At 54.4% G+C, this 19,205-nt stretch overlaps 1 protein-coding gene across 1 annotated transcript in view; it reads right to left on the bottom strand.

Moving 5' to 3' along the window:
• The window catches only part of LOC122918839, a 32,744-nt gene extending 13,924 nt beyond the window's left edge, over positions 1–18,820 (bottom strand). Inside the window, exons 1-5 of the mRNA XM_044267737.1 lie at positions 18,643–18,820; positions 16,624–16,766; positions 15,916–15,979; positions 14,492–14,884; positions 12,650–12,946 (exon numbers count right to left, since the gene is read on the bottom strand). Of these exons, the coding sequence (XP_044123672.1) occupies positions 12,650–12,946; positions 14,492–14,884; positions 15,916–15,979; positions 16,624–16,766; positions 18,643–18,820 (1,075 nt within the window). The remainder of the gene's footprint in view (positions 1–12,649; positions 12,947–14,491; positions 14,885–15,915; positions 15,980–16,623; positions 16,767–18,642) is intronic.
• Positions 18,821–19,205: the final 385 nt, after the last annotated feature.

Below are 19,205 nucleotides of genomic sequence, written 5' to 3'. Positions count from 1 at the left end.
ATTGTACCAAAAATCAAAGGGTACATAGGAATAAACCTAACCAAAGAGGTAAAGGATCTATACTCCAAAAACTACAGAACACTTATGAAAGAAATTGAGGAAGACACAAAGAAATGGAAAAACATTCCATTCTCAGGGATTGGAAGAATAAATATTATTAAAATGTCTGTGTTACCTAGAGCAATCTACACATTGAAGGCGATCCCTATCAAAACATCATCAACATTTTTCAGAGAACTGGAAAATATAATCCTAAAATTTGTATGGGTGGAAAAGACCCCCAATAGCCAGAGGAATATTGAAAAAGAAAACCAAAACTGGTGGCATCAGAATGCCAGACTTCAAGCTATAGTACAAAGCTGTGATCATCTAGACAGTATGGTACTGGAACAGAGTCACATGGATCAATGGGATAGAATGGAGAGCCCAGAAATTGACCTTCAACTGTATGGCCAACTAATCTTTGACAAAGCGAGAAGGAATATCCAGTTGGGGGCGGGTGGGGGGAGGGGGTGACAGTCTCTTCAACAAATGGTGAATTGTTGGAACCACATGTAGAAACCGGACCATCTTCTTACACCATATACAAAGATAAATTCAAAATGGATGATAGATTCAAATGTGAGACAGGAGTCCTTCAAAATCCTAGAGGAGAACATAGGCAGCAACCTCTTCGACTCTGGCTGCAGCAATTTCCTGCTGGACTCGTCTTCAAAGGCAAAGGAAACAGAAGTGAAAATGAACTATTGGGACTTCATCAAGATAAACAGCTTCTGCACAGCAAAGGAAACAGTCAACAAAACCAAAATACAACCTACAGAATGGGAGAAGATATTTGCAAATGTCTTATCAGATAAAGGGCTAGTATCCAAAATCTGTAAAGAAATTATAAAACTCAACACCAAAAAACAAGCAGTCCAGTCAAGGAGTAGATAAGGACATGAACAGACATTTCTCCAAAGAAGACATACAAATGGCCAACAGACACAAAAAAAGTGTTCAACATCACTCAGCATCGAGAAAATACAAATCAAAACCACAATAAGACCCCACCTTACACTAGTCAGAATAGCTAAAATTAACAGAAAAGGCTTTTGACAAATATGGGGTTTTGATATCTTCAAAATCATAAATTTAAAATGAGTAAGAATTTCTGGAATTAACTTTAAAAAGTTGCATTCCAACAGAACAAAAATTAGTGACATGGGACTAAGTAAACTGGGGAAGATTACAATGTGTGACTCTTGTTTAAAACATTGCTGGTTCTCTAATATTTGCTCTTCTAGATTAAGGAAGCTTTCTCTTAGTCATCAGTGATATACAGCAATAATTCTGAAGTATTCTCTGTGAACAAATGAATGCCTTTAACCTTTCTCTCTACCTGAACTCTCTGACATTCAAAAGGTCTCAGTAAGTGTTCTTTCTTCCATGGCAATTATGGTCATTTGCATAAATTCAATAAGAATCTGTCCACCCTTGGAAATATTAGTTATAATATTAGTTATTTTACCAAGGCTTTGACTTCAATCTTGTGTTTGAGAGAGACATTCACAGACTCAGATATGACCAAACAGCTTGAAGGAACTAAGGTCGATGTTAGGAAGCATGAAGCCAACAGAGCCCCTTGGAAATGCCGGCTTGACACTGTCGCAGGATGGCAGGGTTCCTGTCTCACGAGGTCAAAGAATGAACCTTGTGGACACAAAAGGGTGAGTGAAGTGGGAGTTGGTCAAGAAGGTGAGAGAAGAAAGGAAAGAAGGAGCTCTCTAGAGTGAGAGGGTCCCAGATGGGTTTCACTGTGGCCTGTCAACGGCAGCCTTTTGTTGAGCACTGACCGGGAAACTGAAATCTTGATGTCTCTGGCACAGATGAAACCGTGTTTACTTGTTCTTTGAAGTGTGGTCATTTCCCGTGGTCCAGCTGTAACTGTCCTAGGGACACCACGTCTCTGACATTTAAGACATAACAAGGTGGTCTCGTTATGTTCCCTTAGCTCTGGTTTTACACGCCTCCGCATTTCTTCACATCTGGGATTTCTGTGAGCCTGGCCATGTCGTCCGCTATGTGAGCCTCAGTGGGGGAACCAGGGGTCTCTTATCTCTCCTGTCCGTACCTTCACCACTTCCCTGCTCCCGGGACAGGACCTCTGGGCAGAAAGAGCTGTACTGGGATTCTGAGCAGTGACTGACTGCATGCTTTTTAATTAGTGGAGGTTAGGGATAGCACAAGTCTCCAGGGAATCTGGAAGCAAGGTTTTCAGAACCTTGAAGGGGCCAGCTGCTTCCAAGACAAGGTTCCTTTAAACATGAAGACACGAGGCAGCCACGAGGTCCTCGAGGAAGGTCGCACTTTGTATATTTCAGGGATCTATCAGTGAGCTGCAAGCTCTAAGGGGATTGTGATTTAAGTTACATTTCCTTTCCCTTTGTTTCCCCCATCAATACCTTGCTTACAGAGCTACCAGCATCCTCGCCAGGTGAGTAAAGAATGTCACTGTGGCAGGACCCTCACCTGCCAGATATGCTGGGGACCTCTTGAAGAGGAATCTGTGCACATCCACAGGTATTGTAGGCATGTCTGACTGCAAAGACCTGGTTTAGCTTTTGGCCTGGAGAGGCTGCTAGAAATTCAACCTAGTGATTTCTTATAAAAAGTTCCAGCAAAGCAGCCTCCAGAAGACCTATATGATCAATCACTATTCTTGCTGAGCGTATATAAATAGTTTGGCCAAGTTTGTTCAAATTGGACTTGTTTCACAAATGAATTAGTCCAGATTTGGTGATCTCTGATTTAAAATGAGGGTTGTTGGAGCACCTGGGCGTCTCTGTCATTTGAGCAGCTCCCTTCAGCTCAGGGTCCTGAGGTCGAGTCCCCACGCTGGGCACTCTGCTCAGTGGGGCACCTGCTTTTCCCTCTCCCTCTGCCCCTTCCCCCTACTTGTGCTCTCTCTCTCTCTCTCTCTCTAATAAGTAAATCTTTTAAAAATAAAATGAAAATGGGGGCTATTATAGAGATAAAATGTTTCAGTAACATCGTTGTAGTTACTAGATTTTAAGACTAGAGACTCCGGAAAACCGGAAGACTGTTGTACAGCTGGGCTTCTCCGAATGAGGACTGTCCCCAGAACAACAATAGAGTTACGTCTCTTTGTGTGACTATCTGAGAAAGCTTTCCTCACTGTAGACCGATCAAAAGATGGAGACTATAACACCCTGTTAAATTATTCACTCGAGACCAGGTTGACTCATAAATCTCTGAATGAACAGGCAAACCGTATCCTCCCTAAACCCAAGCTGGCAGTTACCAGCAACCTGCCCCATGCGAACCCCAGACAGCTGGTGTATGGAAAGGAGCGGACGTCTGAAACAACGGGGGATTTAGCTCCAAAACGAAGGGGCTGTATTACGTACTCCTGCAGCAGTAAATGTAGACAGAGGCTCCTTGTGGGCCCACACGTCAGAATAAAACCTGGATCTCCTTCATGGAAAACCAACGAGCAAACTAACATGCCAATTTATTATTGCCATGAACCTGTGGACGCCCTCAAATTTCTCTTCAAATGACAATAAAGGACTGGAGGAAAATTTTAGTTAAGTATCAAAGGTCTTTTTAGTCAGGGTTCTCGCTCTCATTATAGCATTAACCTTATTTTTGTCTTTTCCGGTTTCTCCTTGCCCGGTGCCCAGACTCCTTCACTACCACAGCTTCCAGCCCACAGACCAGCCTTTCTACTCAGGGAGGTCCACGTACATGCACTGGCTGCCTCTGCCTTTGGTGACTCATATATAAATGCCCCCAGCTGACCACTGTGGACCCACAGGTAGAGGCATCTCTATGCCCCCAATCAACAGGACAAAGTCACGGAAGATCCCATCTCCCTCCCTCAGCAACCTTAAAAGATGTAAGGGTCAAAACTGGTCAGGCAGGGGATGATGTGGAGAATGAAGGCAGAAGGAAATGGAGCTAAAAGCAAGTGTCCTTATAACCTGCTGCCCACCGACAGTGCTAGAGGCAGGAAGCTCCCAACCACTTTAATATCAATGCCTTGCTAGGGGGAAAACACCGGGTTTGACAACAGCAAGACTGCTTGGACCCTGTGAGTCTCGTTTAGCAGGTGAAGTCTTTTTCGAACCTCCCCATCTTTACTTCCTCCAACCCCCGAAGTAAATAAATAGTTGCTCCTGAAAATCCCACGGCAGCAGCTCTTCCTGGTCCTGGGCCCTGTCCCCATGCTTTAAGAAAACAACCTTTTTGCACCAAAGATCTCTCAAGAATTCTTTCTTGGCCATTGACTCCAACCTCACCGACATTCCAGTGGGAACCTGCAAGTCACTGCAGGTGCTCAGAGGCACAGACCACAGCTTGTCTGGCATCTGAGCGGAGGCACAGGTGCGGTGACCTTGAACCCTGACCCGTGGGGTCTCACCTGAGCAGCAGGGACACAGCATCAGGACTGCCTGAGACTCTAGGACACCAAGTAGGGATGCAAGAACCACAAAGGTGCCTGGTGTGGGGAATGATCCCCCATCCAGGGTCAGTTGAGGTGGGGGGGGTGCTGGGCTGAGAAAGGCATACTGCAGGAGTTGCTCCCAGACACTTTCCTGCTCGGATGCTCTCTCCCCTCTGGGGTCCTCGTGACAGATGAGCTTCCCAGAGAATCGCCCTCTCACCTGAGGGTTCGGTGTATTTGTATAACGTTCAGCAGAGTCAGTTTCTGTTTCAGTGCCGTTGTATATGGTCATGACCTAGGAAAGTCATTAGGGTTCAAAGCCAATGGCCAAGAAAGAATTCCTAAGATGTCTTTGGTGCAAAAAGGTGGTTTTATCCAAGCACAGGGACAGGACCCGTGGGCGGGAAGAGCGGCACTGGGCTCCTGAGGAGGGGCCCATTATATACTTTCAAGTCAGGAGGGGGTAAGGGAGAGCCTAAGTCTCTAAGGAATTTGGAAGCAAGTTTCCCAGGGTCTTGAGGGGGCGAGCTGTTGTTGGGAAAGGGTCATTTATCACTATTTCATAAAACCTTAGACATGAGACCCTTAGATGTGTATTGGTGGGTCATATGCTTGGGGGATGATTGCCCACATGTATCTTGAGGGGAGAGATAAAGGAAGTTACCAAAGGAATTTTTATGTGTCAAAACAGACTCACAGGACCCTGGGGGGTGGGTTAAGGTTGCCTTTTGCCCGTAGCAAAGTGTCAACATGAGGCAGCTGTGTTGGGTTGTGAACAGGAACCACATGATCAAAGAGACGGCAAGTGGCCAGGCCTCTGGAAAAGCTGGGACTGAGGGAGTTTCCAGAGACCAACTGTGCAGCGAAGACGGAGGCAGGAGCTGACCCAGCAGGACAGGTGACCTGTGCACCTGAGGGTCTGCGAGCCGCCCCACTCCTGACTGTCTGTCTGTCTGTCTTTCTGACTCATATTGAAGCAAGTTGCGGAGGGATTTCTCCCAGACTGCAGGACAGACTCTTTACTAGGAACAAGGAGATGGAGTTCCGATTACGGGAAGCCTGGGAAAAACCACTAGAAAGACGCTGGTGCCACAGTCCTTATAGGCTCCAGGTTCCCGGCGTTCATGCGCCCAATGCCCTTCTGGAAGACACAAAACACACAGGAAAATGCCCGAATCCAATCCCATGCGAGTCTGGGAAGAGCTCTGCACTCTGGTGGCTTCTGCCCACGGTCCTGTGTCCTGCCTCGAGGACACGTGCAGACATCCGTCCACAATTTGCCTCCCAGACTTAGAGACCTACACTTAAACGTGATGGTATTCTTTGATTTAAAAAGTATCCTTTGGGTTTTTTAAATATTTTATTAATTTATTTGAGAGATAGTGCTAAAGGAGGTGGAGGTACAGAGGGAGAAGGAGAAGCAAAGTCCCCAATGAGTGTGGAGCCCATGGTGGGGGTTAATCCCAGGATCCCGAGACCATGACCTGAACCAAAGTTAGACACTTAGCCAGTTGAGAAACCCACATGCCCCTATCCTTTTATATTTTTTTAAATAGGCTACACACTCACGAAGGCCTTGAACTCACAACCCTGAGACCAACATCTGATATAAAGGGTCAGATGTTCCACCAGAAGCCCTAAAAGTTATCCTTTGAGATAACATACAGTAGCAAATTTGTTCATTTAGCTTGGACCAAAAAAAGAGTGAGTTCATCATGAAGCCATCCCTGCCACCATCTGCTTGACTCCAAGTTGTGTTTCCAGGAAAGAGTCTTGTTTAGTCAGTGTTGAAGGACAGAAAGGACATCCCTGGGAGAGCCATCTGGCCAAGCTGCTCCCCATCCTCTCCCAGCGATGGCAGCAGGTAAGGTGACCCCCACGTGGCCAAGGCAGGAACACCTGCCCCCCTTCTCTGGGGCACGTCCGGCCCTTGTGGTTGCTGGGCAGCCCAGAGCACACACACGGGTCTAACTCACAGAGCCGTCCTCACGCTGCCACACTCACAGCTCTCTGAGATCAGGGACAGACGGTGTGTGGGTTCAACAGTGGCAGAGCTCTGGGGACGCAGAGGAGCAGCCTGGAACCCCCCGTCTCCAAGAACCCCCGCAGGGCTCCCTGCCGGCTCAGCCACCCCACAGGCTGCAGGACCGAATCAGGAAGCCCCAGCATTTGTGGGCAGAAGAGGAAAGAGATGCAGATTCGGCAGAACTCAGGGGGACGATGCATGAAATGGTTCAGGGTCTCTGACACATCACAGGGACCGCCAGGAGCTTTTCCTCCTTAAACAGCTGCCAGGGAGACAGGAGAGAGCCTGTCCCCGCCCTGTCACTGCACTCTGGACTCAACACCACAGACACAAAGGCACTCATTTGACTGGCAAACGGTGGCCAGAATGTTCGATTTGCATTTGTGCGTTGACCTGTGAGGACGACCATCTCCCGGGCTCCTGCCCCCGATCCGTCTCGTCTCTGCGCGCCCTGTGCTCCCGCCCTTGGCTTGGGTAGCGACCGCGGTGGTGTGATTTCTCTCACTGATGCGCAAAGGGGACCTGGGCTTTTATAAAGGTTCCCTCAGGGTCCGTGTCTGTGTGGAGGGCGCGGGGTGGGAGCGCAGGAGAGTGAGCGAGCCCTATGCTGACGCGACCCCCGCCCGCCCCAAAGGGAACCCTGTTCTAGATTTCAACCGTTGCATCAGGGAAAACTGGCCATTAGGGAACAAGGACACAATGACCTTTTTCCTCTTTTCCTGGGACTATTGGCCAGTTTCTGCTCAAGTGAGAAACGCGTAGCACCGCACACAGGAGTGACCTGTGTCCCGTGTCAGGCTCTGGCTGGAAGGGGCGCTGTTCCATTCCCTCTCCAAGGAACACCTCGCCTTAGGGATTTTTCTAGTCGACGGGAGGGGGCAACAGAGCTCAGAAAGGTAAAGCCAGGGGTGCCTGGGTGACTCAGTGGGTTAAGCCTCTGCCTTTGGCTCAGGTCATGATCTCAGGGTCCTGGGATCGAGCCCCGCATCAGGCTCTCTGCTCAGTAGGGAGCCTGCTTCCCCCTCTCTTTGCCTGCCTCTAGCCTACTTGTGATCTCTGTCTATCAAATAAATAAATAAAAACTTAAAAAAAATTAAAAGCAAGAAAGGTAAAGCCAGTTCTCCAGCATCCGCACAGTTTGTCCAAAATCTTCCTGCCAGTACGCGGCAGAGGCAGAATGAGCGACCCAGCAGGTCTGACTGCGGAGCTCAGTCCGTCTCTGCACCGTGAGGAGCGGTGGGGACAAGGGCCGGTCCAGGCCCCCACGTCAGAGCCTGGTTCACAAGGGACCCCCTCCCCCACAAGAGCCTGGAAACAGCTGTAACCACATGGAGCGGCCACAGACAGATAAGAAAGGAAAGTTCCCTTACCCTACCCCCAACCCCCTGCAGACAGTGTCACAGCCCAGCTGTCCCTAATGCAGGGGCCTTGGGAGGCTGTCTGGGGCCGTCACTCGCACACACCCCCTCCTCAGCTGGGAGCTGGGACACAAGCAGCCTGGGGGGTGGGGAGGGGTGCACACAAGGGCCTGAGACTGTAGTCAGAGCTCCGCCGACAAAGCAGGACTCTGGAAAGTGAGACTCTGAGCTACTGGTGATCTCAGCCTCGGCCCCCAGAGCAGGGCAAAGACCTGCCGTCCCTAAGAGAGGTTTGAGGGTGGTTTCCCCGTCCTGGGGATGTGAGGGCATCCCAGACAGGCCCTAGTACCCCCTTCCCTCCCTCAACCCTCAAGAGTCTGGAGAAATCAGGGTGTGGAACCAGCAAGCCCCCACTGCTTACCTGCCTCCCTCCCAGTTGTTTCCTGCTCCCGCCCTGTTCCCCCAGCCACACCCATCCCGGAGACACCCCACCCCCCTCACTGATCTGCCACTTACCCAGGAGGAGGCCGACCTGGAGCATCAGGGTCTGGGAGGGGGACTGGCTGCCCCACAGGGACTTCATAACTGTGGGACCCAGAACACATCAGCTCCTCCCTTTTCTTTCCTGTTCCTGCCCTCCTTCCGCAAACCCCCCCTGCCCGCCTAACACTCAGGCCCCTCCTCCCTTTTAATGATTCACCAGCTCGGACTGAGGCTGCCTGATGAGCAATAGGATGAAGATTTGAAAAATAAGGGCTTTTTCTGATGAAAATAATCCATGCTGATTATATAAAATTTGGAAAACATGGACAATGATACAGAAGAATAAAGATCATTAGAACTTGAAATAATCTTGAAGGGATATGCTGATGTTTCCCCAAATGATTGGACCCCCTAGAAACTTTACTATGATGTCAGTACCTTGATTTCCATGGGATTTATAGTCCATTTTCTGGTGCTTCTCTGTGTGCAGGGACATCTAGGGTATTTGCTACTTTCTTCTCATTGGCCACATCAACATGATGGAACCCCATGGGAGGTCAGCGTGAGGGCAGATGGGCTGAGACACGATCCTAGTCACGTAGGAGAGATGGTCGGGTTCGAAGCCGATGGCCAAGAAGGAATTCCTAAGACCTCTTTGGTGCAAAATGTTTTGTGAAAGCGCAGGGACAGGACCCGTGGGCAGAACGAGCTACACTGGGGTCATTTCCCATGAGATCCTTTCAAGTTGGGAGGGGATTAGGGAGAGTGTAAGTTTCTAAGGAGTTTGGAAGCACGGTTTCCAGGGCCTTGAGGGGGCGAGATATTATTCAAAAAGGTCATTTATTACCGTAAAATAAAACCTGAGTCATGAGACCCTTCAGCTGTACCTTGGTGGCCCGTATGCTTGGGGGATGACTGCCAACACATATCTCGGGGAAATAAAGATAAAGGAAATTTTATATGTTAAAGTAGACTTACAGGATCCTGGGGAGGGGATGTGGGGGGCTCAGGCTAGGATTGCCTCTTGCCCTTAGAAAAGTATTAACATCAAGGCAGTTGGATCCCTAATGGAATGTCACTCTGCTTGTTTCAAGGACTTGTCACTGGGTTGTAGGAAATAAGGAATTTTAATATTTTTTCTTCTGCCTTTTTTCCCTAACATCACTAACAGCTATGATCCCAGCACAGCTGAGCTCCCGTGGCTGGATGCACACTGAGCGGGTCCGATCATCGGAGACCCTGGAGCTTGTCTTGGCAGAACCACGTGGGCAGCTCAGGGTAGGTCATCTGCAGGGACAATGACATTCAACTTCACATGGTTGACGTGGAGGCTTGGGTGGGCTCCCCTAGCAGTCCAGATAAGGGACAAATGATTTGGGGGCAAATGTTTCTCATTACCCACCAACAAGTATTGAACAGGTACCAGGAAGCGGCTCTGTCCACGTCACAGGTGATGGGACAGAGAACAAGGGGACGATTCTGCCCCCAAACTGCCTACAGTCTCCTGAGGGAGAAATTACACTGAAACGAAGGACCCCCATGAGCATGAGCTGCATTTGTGAGCAGCACAGGGAGCAGCTGAGAAAAGGAAGAGGGAGAGGAGAGGCCGGTCCTCACACAGACTCTATCTGCTCCCTTTGGCAAAAGAAATCAGGAAAGCAGGAACTCTACAGTCTTGGAGAGTTTATTTACTCAGTTTTATTTATTTACTCAGTTTCCCTGATCTACCACTGTGTGTGTCTCACAGGGAGCTTGTGCACAAGGATTTAGCACAGAAATAAGTGCCGGATCCATCCAGTCCCTGCTCAGAGCCGTCGGAGGGGGAAAGAGGCAGGGCCAGAGCTGCGGGCGTCATGCTCACAAGACAGGTGTACCTGGGGTGGGATTCTCCTGCTTCTTCCCATTAAAACGCAGTCATGGCGTGGCCTGGCCTGCGGACCTCACCGTAGACCGCAGTGAGAGAGTTCTCCTCTTCTAGATGAGGTTCTCCCCTACCCTGCAGTGCACACGGAGGGTAGCATAAGGGGCGCAGAGAACCCAAAGAGACTCACACAGACCCAGAGCTGCTGACACGGCCTCCCCCAGTGCCCAGCGCTTCACGGGATCCCAGAAGAGTTTTCTTAGTTGACCCTGCATTATGGGAAAGCGCACAGAGCAATCGAGGACAGAACCTGCAGGTGACTGGGGTCGACAGGCACAGAGGGACTTGGGAGGGCTGCCTCCTCCCCCGGCCTCACCTTGTCCCTGCGGTCTCCAGACTCCTGATAGGTCTGATCTGCATAGTGGATGCTGCCATCCGGGCCCCTGGGCTCCTCCTGCGATCCTGCCCCTGAGTCACACACAGATGGAGGTTGAGTCTCAGCCTGGAAGCCTGTACCTTCCCCCTCCATGACCCCATGGCCACGGCCACACCAGCCAGCCGCCTGCAGGGACATTCCCTGAGGAGCAAAATGCAGGAGAAAAGAAGCCCAGGGATGCCTGGGTGACTCAGTCGGTTAATCCTCTGCCTCCGGCTCAGGTCATGATTCCAGAGTCCTGAGATCGAGTCCCACATTAGGCTCCTTGCTCAGCAGCGAGCCTGCCTCCCACTCTGCCTGCTTGTGCTTTCTCTCTCTCTCTCTGACAAAGAAAGAAAGAAGCCCAGAGTCCAGCAGGGGAAGGTGGTGTCTGGGTACAGGGAGGAAAGTGCAACCTGCCTCTCCCAGACTCCAGCTTCTTCTTCCCACGTCTCATCCAAAGGTATAGTCCACCTTCAAGGATCATCAGTATGACCACAATAGTCCCCAGGATGTCACGCAGGAGAACAACAAGAGATGGTCCATGTAGATCTGTTTCCATCGCACAGAGAGTGAAGAAGGTTAAGGCAACAAAGAACTGAGGATGCCCATTGTCAGACACATGGAGACTCTTAAGGGACCTGGTCAGGAGCTCAAGAGGGAGGAGCATGGCAGGGGCTCTCACTCAGCCGTTCCTGAGCTCCTGCTTGGGGTCGGGGTGCTGAGAGGAGCAGGACATGGTGCCTGCCCTTGAGGAGCCCCTCAGCGGGGGGAGGGCTGACACATGCCAGAGGCAGCCAGCCAGAGCCATCCCAGGGCACTAGAGCTACAGCTTGTACCCAGGTCATCAGGGAGGGCCTCCTGGAGGAGGTGATGGGCAAACCTGGTTTTGAGGGAGGAGTAGGAGATTGCTGGATATTCAGGGTGGGTGAGGCATCCCAGAACGGAGAGCCATGACCAAGTATAGCTGTGACAACTGCCCAGCCCTGGGAGCTACTGGCACCCACTGGGGCCGGCCAGCGAGGGACCAGGCAGGAGGACCTGGGTGGGAGGATGAGAGGGAGGCAGGAGCCTGATTCCAGAGGGTACAGTGGGTCCCTGAGCCATGAGCTTCCTCTGGGATGAGGGATACTGAGGCAGCAGGTCCACCAGCTGGTGGAGGAGGGGGTGGAGAGAGAGGTGGCTCGAGAGGAACTGAGTCATTCATTCATTCAGGGACCCACTAACTGTGAGCAAAGGGCCTGAGGCCGAGGCTGGGACAGGCATTCAAAGGAGCAGCAGACATGGCCCCTGCCCTCCAGGGATTCAGCCTGCACAGGACACTAATCATAGGCCAGAGCATCAGCTTCCACGGTGGGGCCATTAACTGCTCCTTAGAGGAGATGAGGTGTGAGGGCAGAACATCAGCAGCTCCTCCAGGGCCCTGAGCCATCGAGTCTGCGGAGCCCTGTGCAAACTCTGTTCATGCTGGGGCTGCCCCCAGCACGTGGCCCTGTGGGACTGCCCGGGTCACAGGCGCCCAGAGCCGCTGCAGGGAGGGGGTCCCTGGATGGGGATAAGTGGGGAGTGGAGGACTCCTGACTTGGAAGGGCTGAGGGCAGAGGGAGGGGCCTGAGCGGAGGCTGGCAGCCGAGGAGAGCGGGACACATCAGGCATGCAGGCAAGCAGGTGGGTGTGACATGACCAGAAATGGGCAGAGGATCTGCAAGCCCTGAATTCTACAGGGAGTCACTGGCCCAGACCCCTCAGATGGCACAGACCACAGACACCCCCAACTCGCTTTTCCTGAAAGCCGCCCTAGACACACTCAGGATGATGGATGAGGGCGGGGAGAGGTACCTGCTGGCCGCCGCCTGGACCAGCAGGGGTGAGGGCTGGAAAGCAGCACGGGAGCGACACCGAAGGACAGAAGCAGGTTGGATGTTCCTGCCAGAGTCCTGGATGGGGCGACCATGTGGCAGGGGGTGACAGAAACATGGGAGACAGAAGTTGAGAACCCTCACCCTGGGTTCCCTGAGCTGCGGGAGAGTCCCTCCCCTCCAGCAGGTGCACTCACCGCGGCCACAGACGTCCCCAAGGTCCAGGGTGGCAGTTTTCTGGTCCGCCTGGTTGCTGACCACACAGATGAGGCTGGGGCTGGGCCGGCTCAGGGGCAGGTTCACAGTCAGTGTCCAGGGGTTGGGGGCTGGTCCTGGGGCCGGTCTCTGCTCCAGCTCCCTGGGGAGGCCCTCGCTCTCCCAGGACACGGTCAGGTCCTCCCTGGTTTCCGTGGTGTTACACTCCACTGTGACGTTGCACCCGCCTGGTGTGAGGGACAGATCCATGGCCTGGATCTGGGGACGGGGCACAGGCTCTGGGGCGGGAGGGACAAGAGGACAGTCTGAGGTGAGTGTAGAACATCGCAGCTCCTGCTTTCTCCTGTGGATTCTCCCTGATGCTCTGGCTTCCTCCCATTAGGACACTGATTGCATTTTACAGATCACAGGAAATTGACGGAAATATACAGCAGGATCATTAAGGAAGGAGCCACTGAGCTCAGCTCTATGTGATTTCACTAGACTGAGCAAGTCTTAAAATTCTCCCAGGACAAAAAGATACTGTAGTCGCCTACCCATAGCCAATCAATTCTAAGAGATTGAGGTGTCACGTAGAAGGAAGAGAAGTTGGAAAAGGATTTTCCAGGTCCAGAACCCAGCCCTACTTCTCCTGTTCAGATGGTTCCCGGGACGGCAGAGCCCATGGTACAGACGGCTCTTGGCCAGCTCTGGGAGCCCAGAGATCAGCCCGGGCTCTCACCAGGAGAGACTGTGGTGGGAGTCACTAGGAATGGCCTTCCTAAGTGTGGTTGCAAGATGCCCTGAACTTGGAGTCCACACGGGAAGACAATGGACAGACTGACAGTCAGTCTTGGGGATCTCAGGGACCTGAGTCTGCGAAGGCCAATCTCTCTGGGGCAGGACGTCTCCCTGTGCGGGGGGGGAGGGGTGCACACAGAGACAGCTGCTCCCTGAGGGTCTGAGGAAGGGTTACCCTGTGAATTCTCCTCCATCGTGGAGGTTCAGAGCTAGACTCTGCAGTCTGTGAGTGAGGTGACTCAGGGTGGGCTGAGAAGGATGAGGGGACAGGGTGGGGAAAACCACACACAGGATTCCTGCTAGGTGATGAGTGTCCCCCAACCATGACCATGTGCTGACCCTCAGAGCCCGCAGATGTCATAGGTTCCAGGGCAAAGGGGAACTGAGGCTGAAAACCAGCTGATCCTAAACTAGAATTGGTCTGGATTCCCCAGACAAGACCCATGTGATCACCGGGTCCTCACAAGTGGGAGGAGGCAGGAGAGGAGGTGGGGGGAACGCGATGTCAGAGGGACTCACCCACCAGTGCCACCTGTGAAGGGGGAAGAAGGGACCACGATCCAGGGGGTGCAGATGCCCCTAGAAGGGGGGACAGGAACAGAAGTGGATTCTCCCTGGAGCCTCCCTGCGGACTCCTGGACCTCATGGCAGAGGCCCTGGGGTCTGACTCCCGCCCTACAGCCCAGGAGGACCCCCAGGGGGTGGTGTGGTCAGCCACTGAGGTGCTGTCACCTGTTACAGCAGCACAAGACAGTAAGAGTCCCACCAAGGACCCTGAGTCCTACGGGGACAATGAGTGTTACGGCAAAATCCCCGTTTCCCCCCATTCCGTGTTCCCTCCTGAAGCACAGAGGTGATTCGTCCCTGGTGTGAGTCTCAGCTCTGCCTGCACTTGTGCTGACCTCACAGCATCGGATTTCTGGGGAGAAAATCGAGTCCGAAGGCTGCGGTCTGGAAGGAATCCTGCAAGCGGGGCGCACGGACACTGTGAGGGACGGAGGAAGAGGGTCAACTCTGGGACTGGGGGAGGGGCCGCCACGTACCGTAGACCATCAGGTAGAAATCCTGGTCATACTGTCTTCCTCTCGTATAGGACGCTTGAGCCCGGTACCGCCCACTGTCCTCAAGGGTCAGGTTGTCAATCCTCAGCGTCGTTGCGTTGAGCACGTGGACCCTCTTCTCGAACTTGTCCTGGAAGTTGACCCATTGTGGAACATCTCTCCCAGGAAACACATACAGCATGACTATGTAATTGGATCTGGATGCGACGCCCCAAGACATCTTCTCCAACTCAAATTCTGGAGGTAATTCTGGATTTCTGATCACTAGAAACAGCACAGAAGCTCCTTGAGTCCCCTTCAGAGTAACAGGGTTTCCAGAATCGTCCATGGCAGACCCACGGGCTCCAGGACGCTGGGTCACAGCGCTGCAGACACCTAGGGCATAGGACACAGAAAACATGGGTGGTTTTCATTAGGAATAAAGGAGGAAACCCTAGAACCCATCTTCCTGAAATTCATCCCATGTGCGCACTTGAGTCTGGGAAGGCAGGAGATGCCATGAATTTGGGGCGAGGTTGGAATCCTTTCTTGTCCCACGGGAGTGTCCCCTTGAACAGGTCATGGGACTTCCTCACCTGCAGTGTCCTGACCCCTGACAGCAAGAGGACGAATGTCAGGAGATCTAGATTCTGAAGCACGAACACATTTCGGGGGCCACAGTGAGTGCATTTCCGCAGGAGGCAGGTTCTCAAGGGGCTGCAGAGACCCCTCGTGCCCACAGGCCGTGCAAGCTGTCCCTGGAGGGGGCCACTTACGGGGACTCGCCTCTAAGGATCAGAGTGCCAGTAACGTGATGGACGGCCCTCAGGGACAGCGGGTCCGACAGGAGTGTGACCCCATCTTACTGTGACCCTGTCTCCTGCTCGCTGTGCCGAAGCCCGCCACCGTATTGTGGGCAGCCCCGTGGAGAGACCCCCACAGGGAGGGAAGGAGGACAGCCTCTGGCCAACACCCAGGGCGGGTGAGGCCTCTGTCCCGCATCCACAGGAAGTACGCCTGCGGGCGCCTGGACGCCCAGCCTCCTGGGTGACCCTTGAGCTCCCTGCAGCCCCAGCCCAGACCTAATGTCCAGCCCAGTGGGCCTGAGGATCCAGCCGTAGTCCCCTGGGTCCTGACCTGCACGAGCTGCGAGCCACACCTGGTGTGTGTCCAGGCACCGAGGGGCGGCAGGTGACCCCCCACAGGTGACCACGGTGCTGACGGAGGTGGCGCCCTGTCCCCTTCCAGAGCAGGCCCGCAGTCAGGGGGCCGCTGTCCCTCACACGTCCAGGAGCCCTGGGTCTGAGGACAGGGGAGCTCCCCGAACTGAGGGAGGGTCTGTGGGCAAGGCTCCCTGCCCTGATACCTGCCACAGGGGCCACAGCAGGGACACAGACCGTGGAATCGCCCCTGGAGGTGTCTCTCACCGTCTAGAAATAGCGGGATCTCTGCTCGTGCTTGTTGGCCGCACTCGCCACCCGGCCTGGCCCACTGCCAGGGACGAGAAAATGTGGGGGAGACGATGATCGTCTGGAGAGCTCGCTGCACCGGTCAGCAAGACAGGGCTCCTGTGTGGACCGCACACATGGCTGTGCAGACACTGGGACGACACATGGGGGGTCTAATTGGCCAAAGGCAGCTCCATCTCAGCCTTGGACAGACCCTGCTCATCGCCCCCTGAGAGCGACCCCGGCGGCTCTCCCCCCAATAATGCTGAGGTTCCACCGGCACACGGTGATCAAGCTTTCTGCCCTTCGCCAGACTGATGAGAACATTATGTCCCATTATATCTAAGGAACATTCCTCCTGTGAATGAGCCTGGCGGCTCCTCATGAATTAATGCACAGGACGACGGTGACCCGTCACACCCGCGTCCCCACCCAGTCCACGGCCACGGCCCATCTCGTGTGCAAATACGCAGAGTGTGGTGCACACAGGACGCCAACCCCGAGTCAGAGAAGCCGCCCTTGTCCAACAGGGGGATGGTGCCTGGGGCTCCCTGAGGGACAGCAGATCCATCCCCAGGGCGGCACCTGCCCACGGGCTGCTCCCCAGGAATTCTGAGCCCACACTGTCCCTCTCAGTGCCTCCAGCGTGGGTCAGAGGAGTCCACCCAAGGGGACAGGGACACGGACGCTGGTGTTTCTGCCGATCACGGGCAGCTGCCGCGTGGCTCCGGTCAGGCTCTTCCTGAGCGGCTGCTCCGTCCCCCCACCCCCACAACCTCGGCCGAGGCAGCTCACTGTCCAGAGCGGGCCGGGCACACCGGGGTCCACACCTGCTCAGGAGCAGAGACAGAGACAGCGGAGGCCTGAGGACTGCAGGGAGCCTCGAAGATGCATCCCTCCCCCCTTGGAGGGCGGAGGAGGTGACCACGGGTGGTCCTGGTCTCTGGGTTCTGACGGGGCCCAAGCAGACTCCCCGGCTGCCCGCCCCCGTCAGGACACAGGATGAGGGCAAGACAGGAGGGAGACATGGGGGAGAGGCCTCGGAGAAGCCACAGGACAGACCTGTCAAGGGGGAGACCCCCCCAATCCAGGATGTCACAGCTGAAGGGGCTTCAAGGGGACCTTTCACAGAGGAGTTGCTCTCTCAAGGGCAGGAGGGGGACTGGTCTAGGTCACACAAGGCAGAGCCAGACCTGGAGCCCGCCTCCCTCTCCTCCCGCCCATTACCTCCCCAGTGGGAAGCTACACCACCCATCCTGCCCGCCCCATCCTCTGCAGCCCCACCCCTGGCCTCCCTTACCCTGCCCAGGGCTCCTCCCTCCCAGCACTGTGGGCTGGTCTGTGGTATCTGAGCAGATCTGGAGTCTCACCCCCCAGCTACTGTCCCAGGAGAGGGGACTCAAGTACTCGGCAGGCTTTGGCAGGGCGGGGACGTGGGGCTACCTGAGGGTTAACCGGCCCCTGCTGGGAAGGGGGGAACCCGGGACAGAGGAGGCCCAGCCCTCAGGCTGCGGGGAAGGAGCGGCCCAGAAGCTGGAAGCCCACTCAGGACGGGAGGAAGACACGACAGTGCTCAGATCTGCAGAAGCTGCTGACCCCAAGGAGGGGCAGAAGGTCAGGGGCGGGTGGCTGTGAGCAAGAGAGTCGGAGTTTATTTAAATTAGGTGAAACTTAACTTGCCACCTTCAACGTAAAATTTTGTCAATTGCTCTGTTTTCCTTCCTTCGTTCCCTACGTCCCTCCCTTCCTTCTTTGCTTTCTTTCTCAGTCTTCCGACCCCGATGTGTGCGGACGACATACGGAACTCCCCGTGGGTCTCCAGCTCAGCAAAACGGGGAAAGTGGAGACAGCCGCACGCACACGGGACGGGACCTTGTTAACGTGGTCCCCGCGCCGCGCCCGCCTCATTGTCCGATGAGGAAAGACCCTGTTTGCAAATGTCCTCTGATTCCAGAAACGACCTAGAATCCCTGCGGCCCAGGGAGGGGTGTTTCACTCGAAGCAAACATTGCAGGCAGGAACAGCCTCCCCTACCCTCCTCAGAATTCAGTTCCGAGGATCTCCGTGTTTTCTCCTTCGTTCTTACTTAACCTGTTCCACAGAAGCACCTGGTCTCCGATGAAGTAAGAACGAGAAAGTGGAGCCTGGCTAACACAGGGATAGAGGAGCCTTTCCGGAGCCTTCGCTGTTTCTCTCCTGCCCCCACCCCCGCCTCGAGTCACCCCCACCCAGAGCCCAGGTCAGGAGTCTCCTGTTCCAGGCTCACCCCTACACACGGCAGTGGGCGCAGACCCTTCAATTCTGGGGGCTCTTTCCTTCCCTTGCAAACAGAATGTCACAGGATTCGGGGCCTCATCTTGCCCAAGGAACCAGACTAGCGCGGCCCCTCCGGCTCAGACAGGGGCTCTGGGTTGGCGCCTCCTGCACACGGCAGCTGCCAAGGCTACCGGTCCCCTGTGCACGGCAGGGGGGTGCCCATCCCCACCCTGGGTCCCCCAGAGCTGCTCTTGTGTCTCCTCCATCTTCTCCCCACGAGGCTCCGGGGTCTCCCAGTCTCATCGCCCTGGGTTCGGGGGAACGGATTCCCTTCATGCTGCCAGGCAGCCGGGTCGGGGTTCCCAGCCTGGCCTCAGCCCAAAGCTCCCTTTGTTCCCTCTGTCCACCCCGGGGCTCTGACCCAGCGCACCGCGTGTGCTCCGTCCTCACGGAGCTGCTCCGTCTGGTTCTTCAGCCCAGACCCCAGCCAGCCCAGGAGCTCCTGCCTCCCTGCCCGCCCAGCGGCCTCCCTCCCAGGGGGCCCGGGCCACTCACTGAGGAGGAGGCTGGTGAATCGCAGGAGCCAGGAGGCCCCGCACACGTGGGGGTCTTCTGAGCAGGTGCCCATGGCCAGCTGCCTCCCTGCTGACTCAGCGTGGATCGATTCTGCTTCAAGGAAACATCCAGAATACAAATGTAAGATGAGGAAGAAAGCTTCTTCACTCACAAGAGCCCTTAGTCTTCTCCGCACCCCAGGGGCGGGGCTGACTGTCAGTTCTGGGACCTCACGGTCCAGCCTAGAGTAACCCACCCCGTCTCTCATGTTAGCTCAGCACCTGCAGGGGCTTCAGGGGATAACTGTAGAGTAAATGTGGGAACAGCCCCCCTCTAGGAGGTCCGGTGCCGGAGAGGCTTCGTCCCTGTGCTCACAACCAGCCTGGTGGTCTCCCGTCCCCAGCCTGCACCCCTAGATCCCCTGACCTCTGTCCCTGGGCTCCCACTCAGCCTGGAGC

This window comes from Neovison vison, chromosome 10 (assembly GCF_020171115.1).
Source record: "Neovison vison isolate M4711 chromosome 10, ASM_NN_V1, whole genome shotgun sequence".
Lineage (NCBI taxonomy): Eukaryota > Metazoa > Chordata > Mammalia > Carnivora > Mustelidae > Neogale > Neogale vison.
The sequence above is the reverse complement of the archived record's forward strand: the minus strand, read 5'-3'. Positions and strand labels throughout refer to the sequence as shown.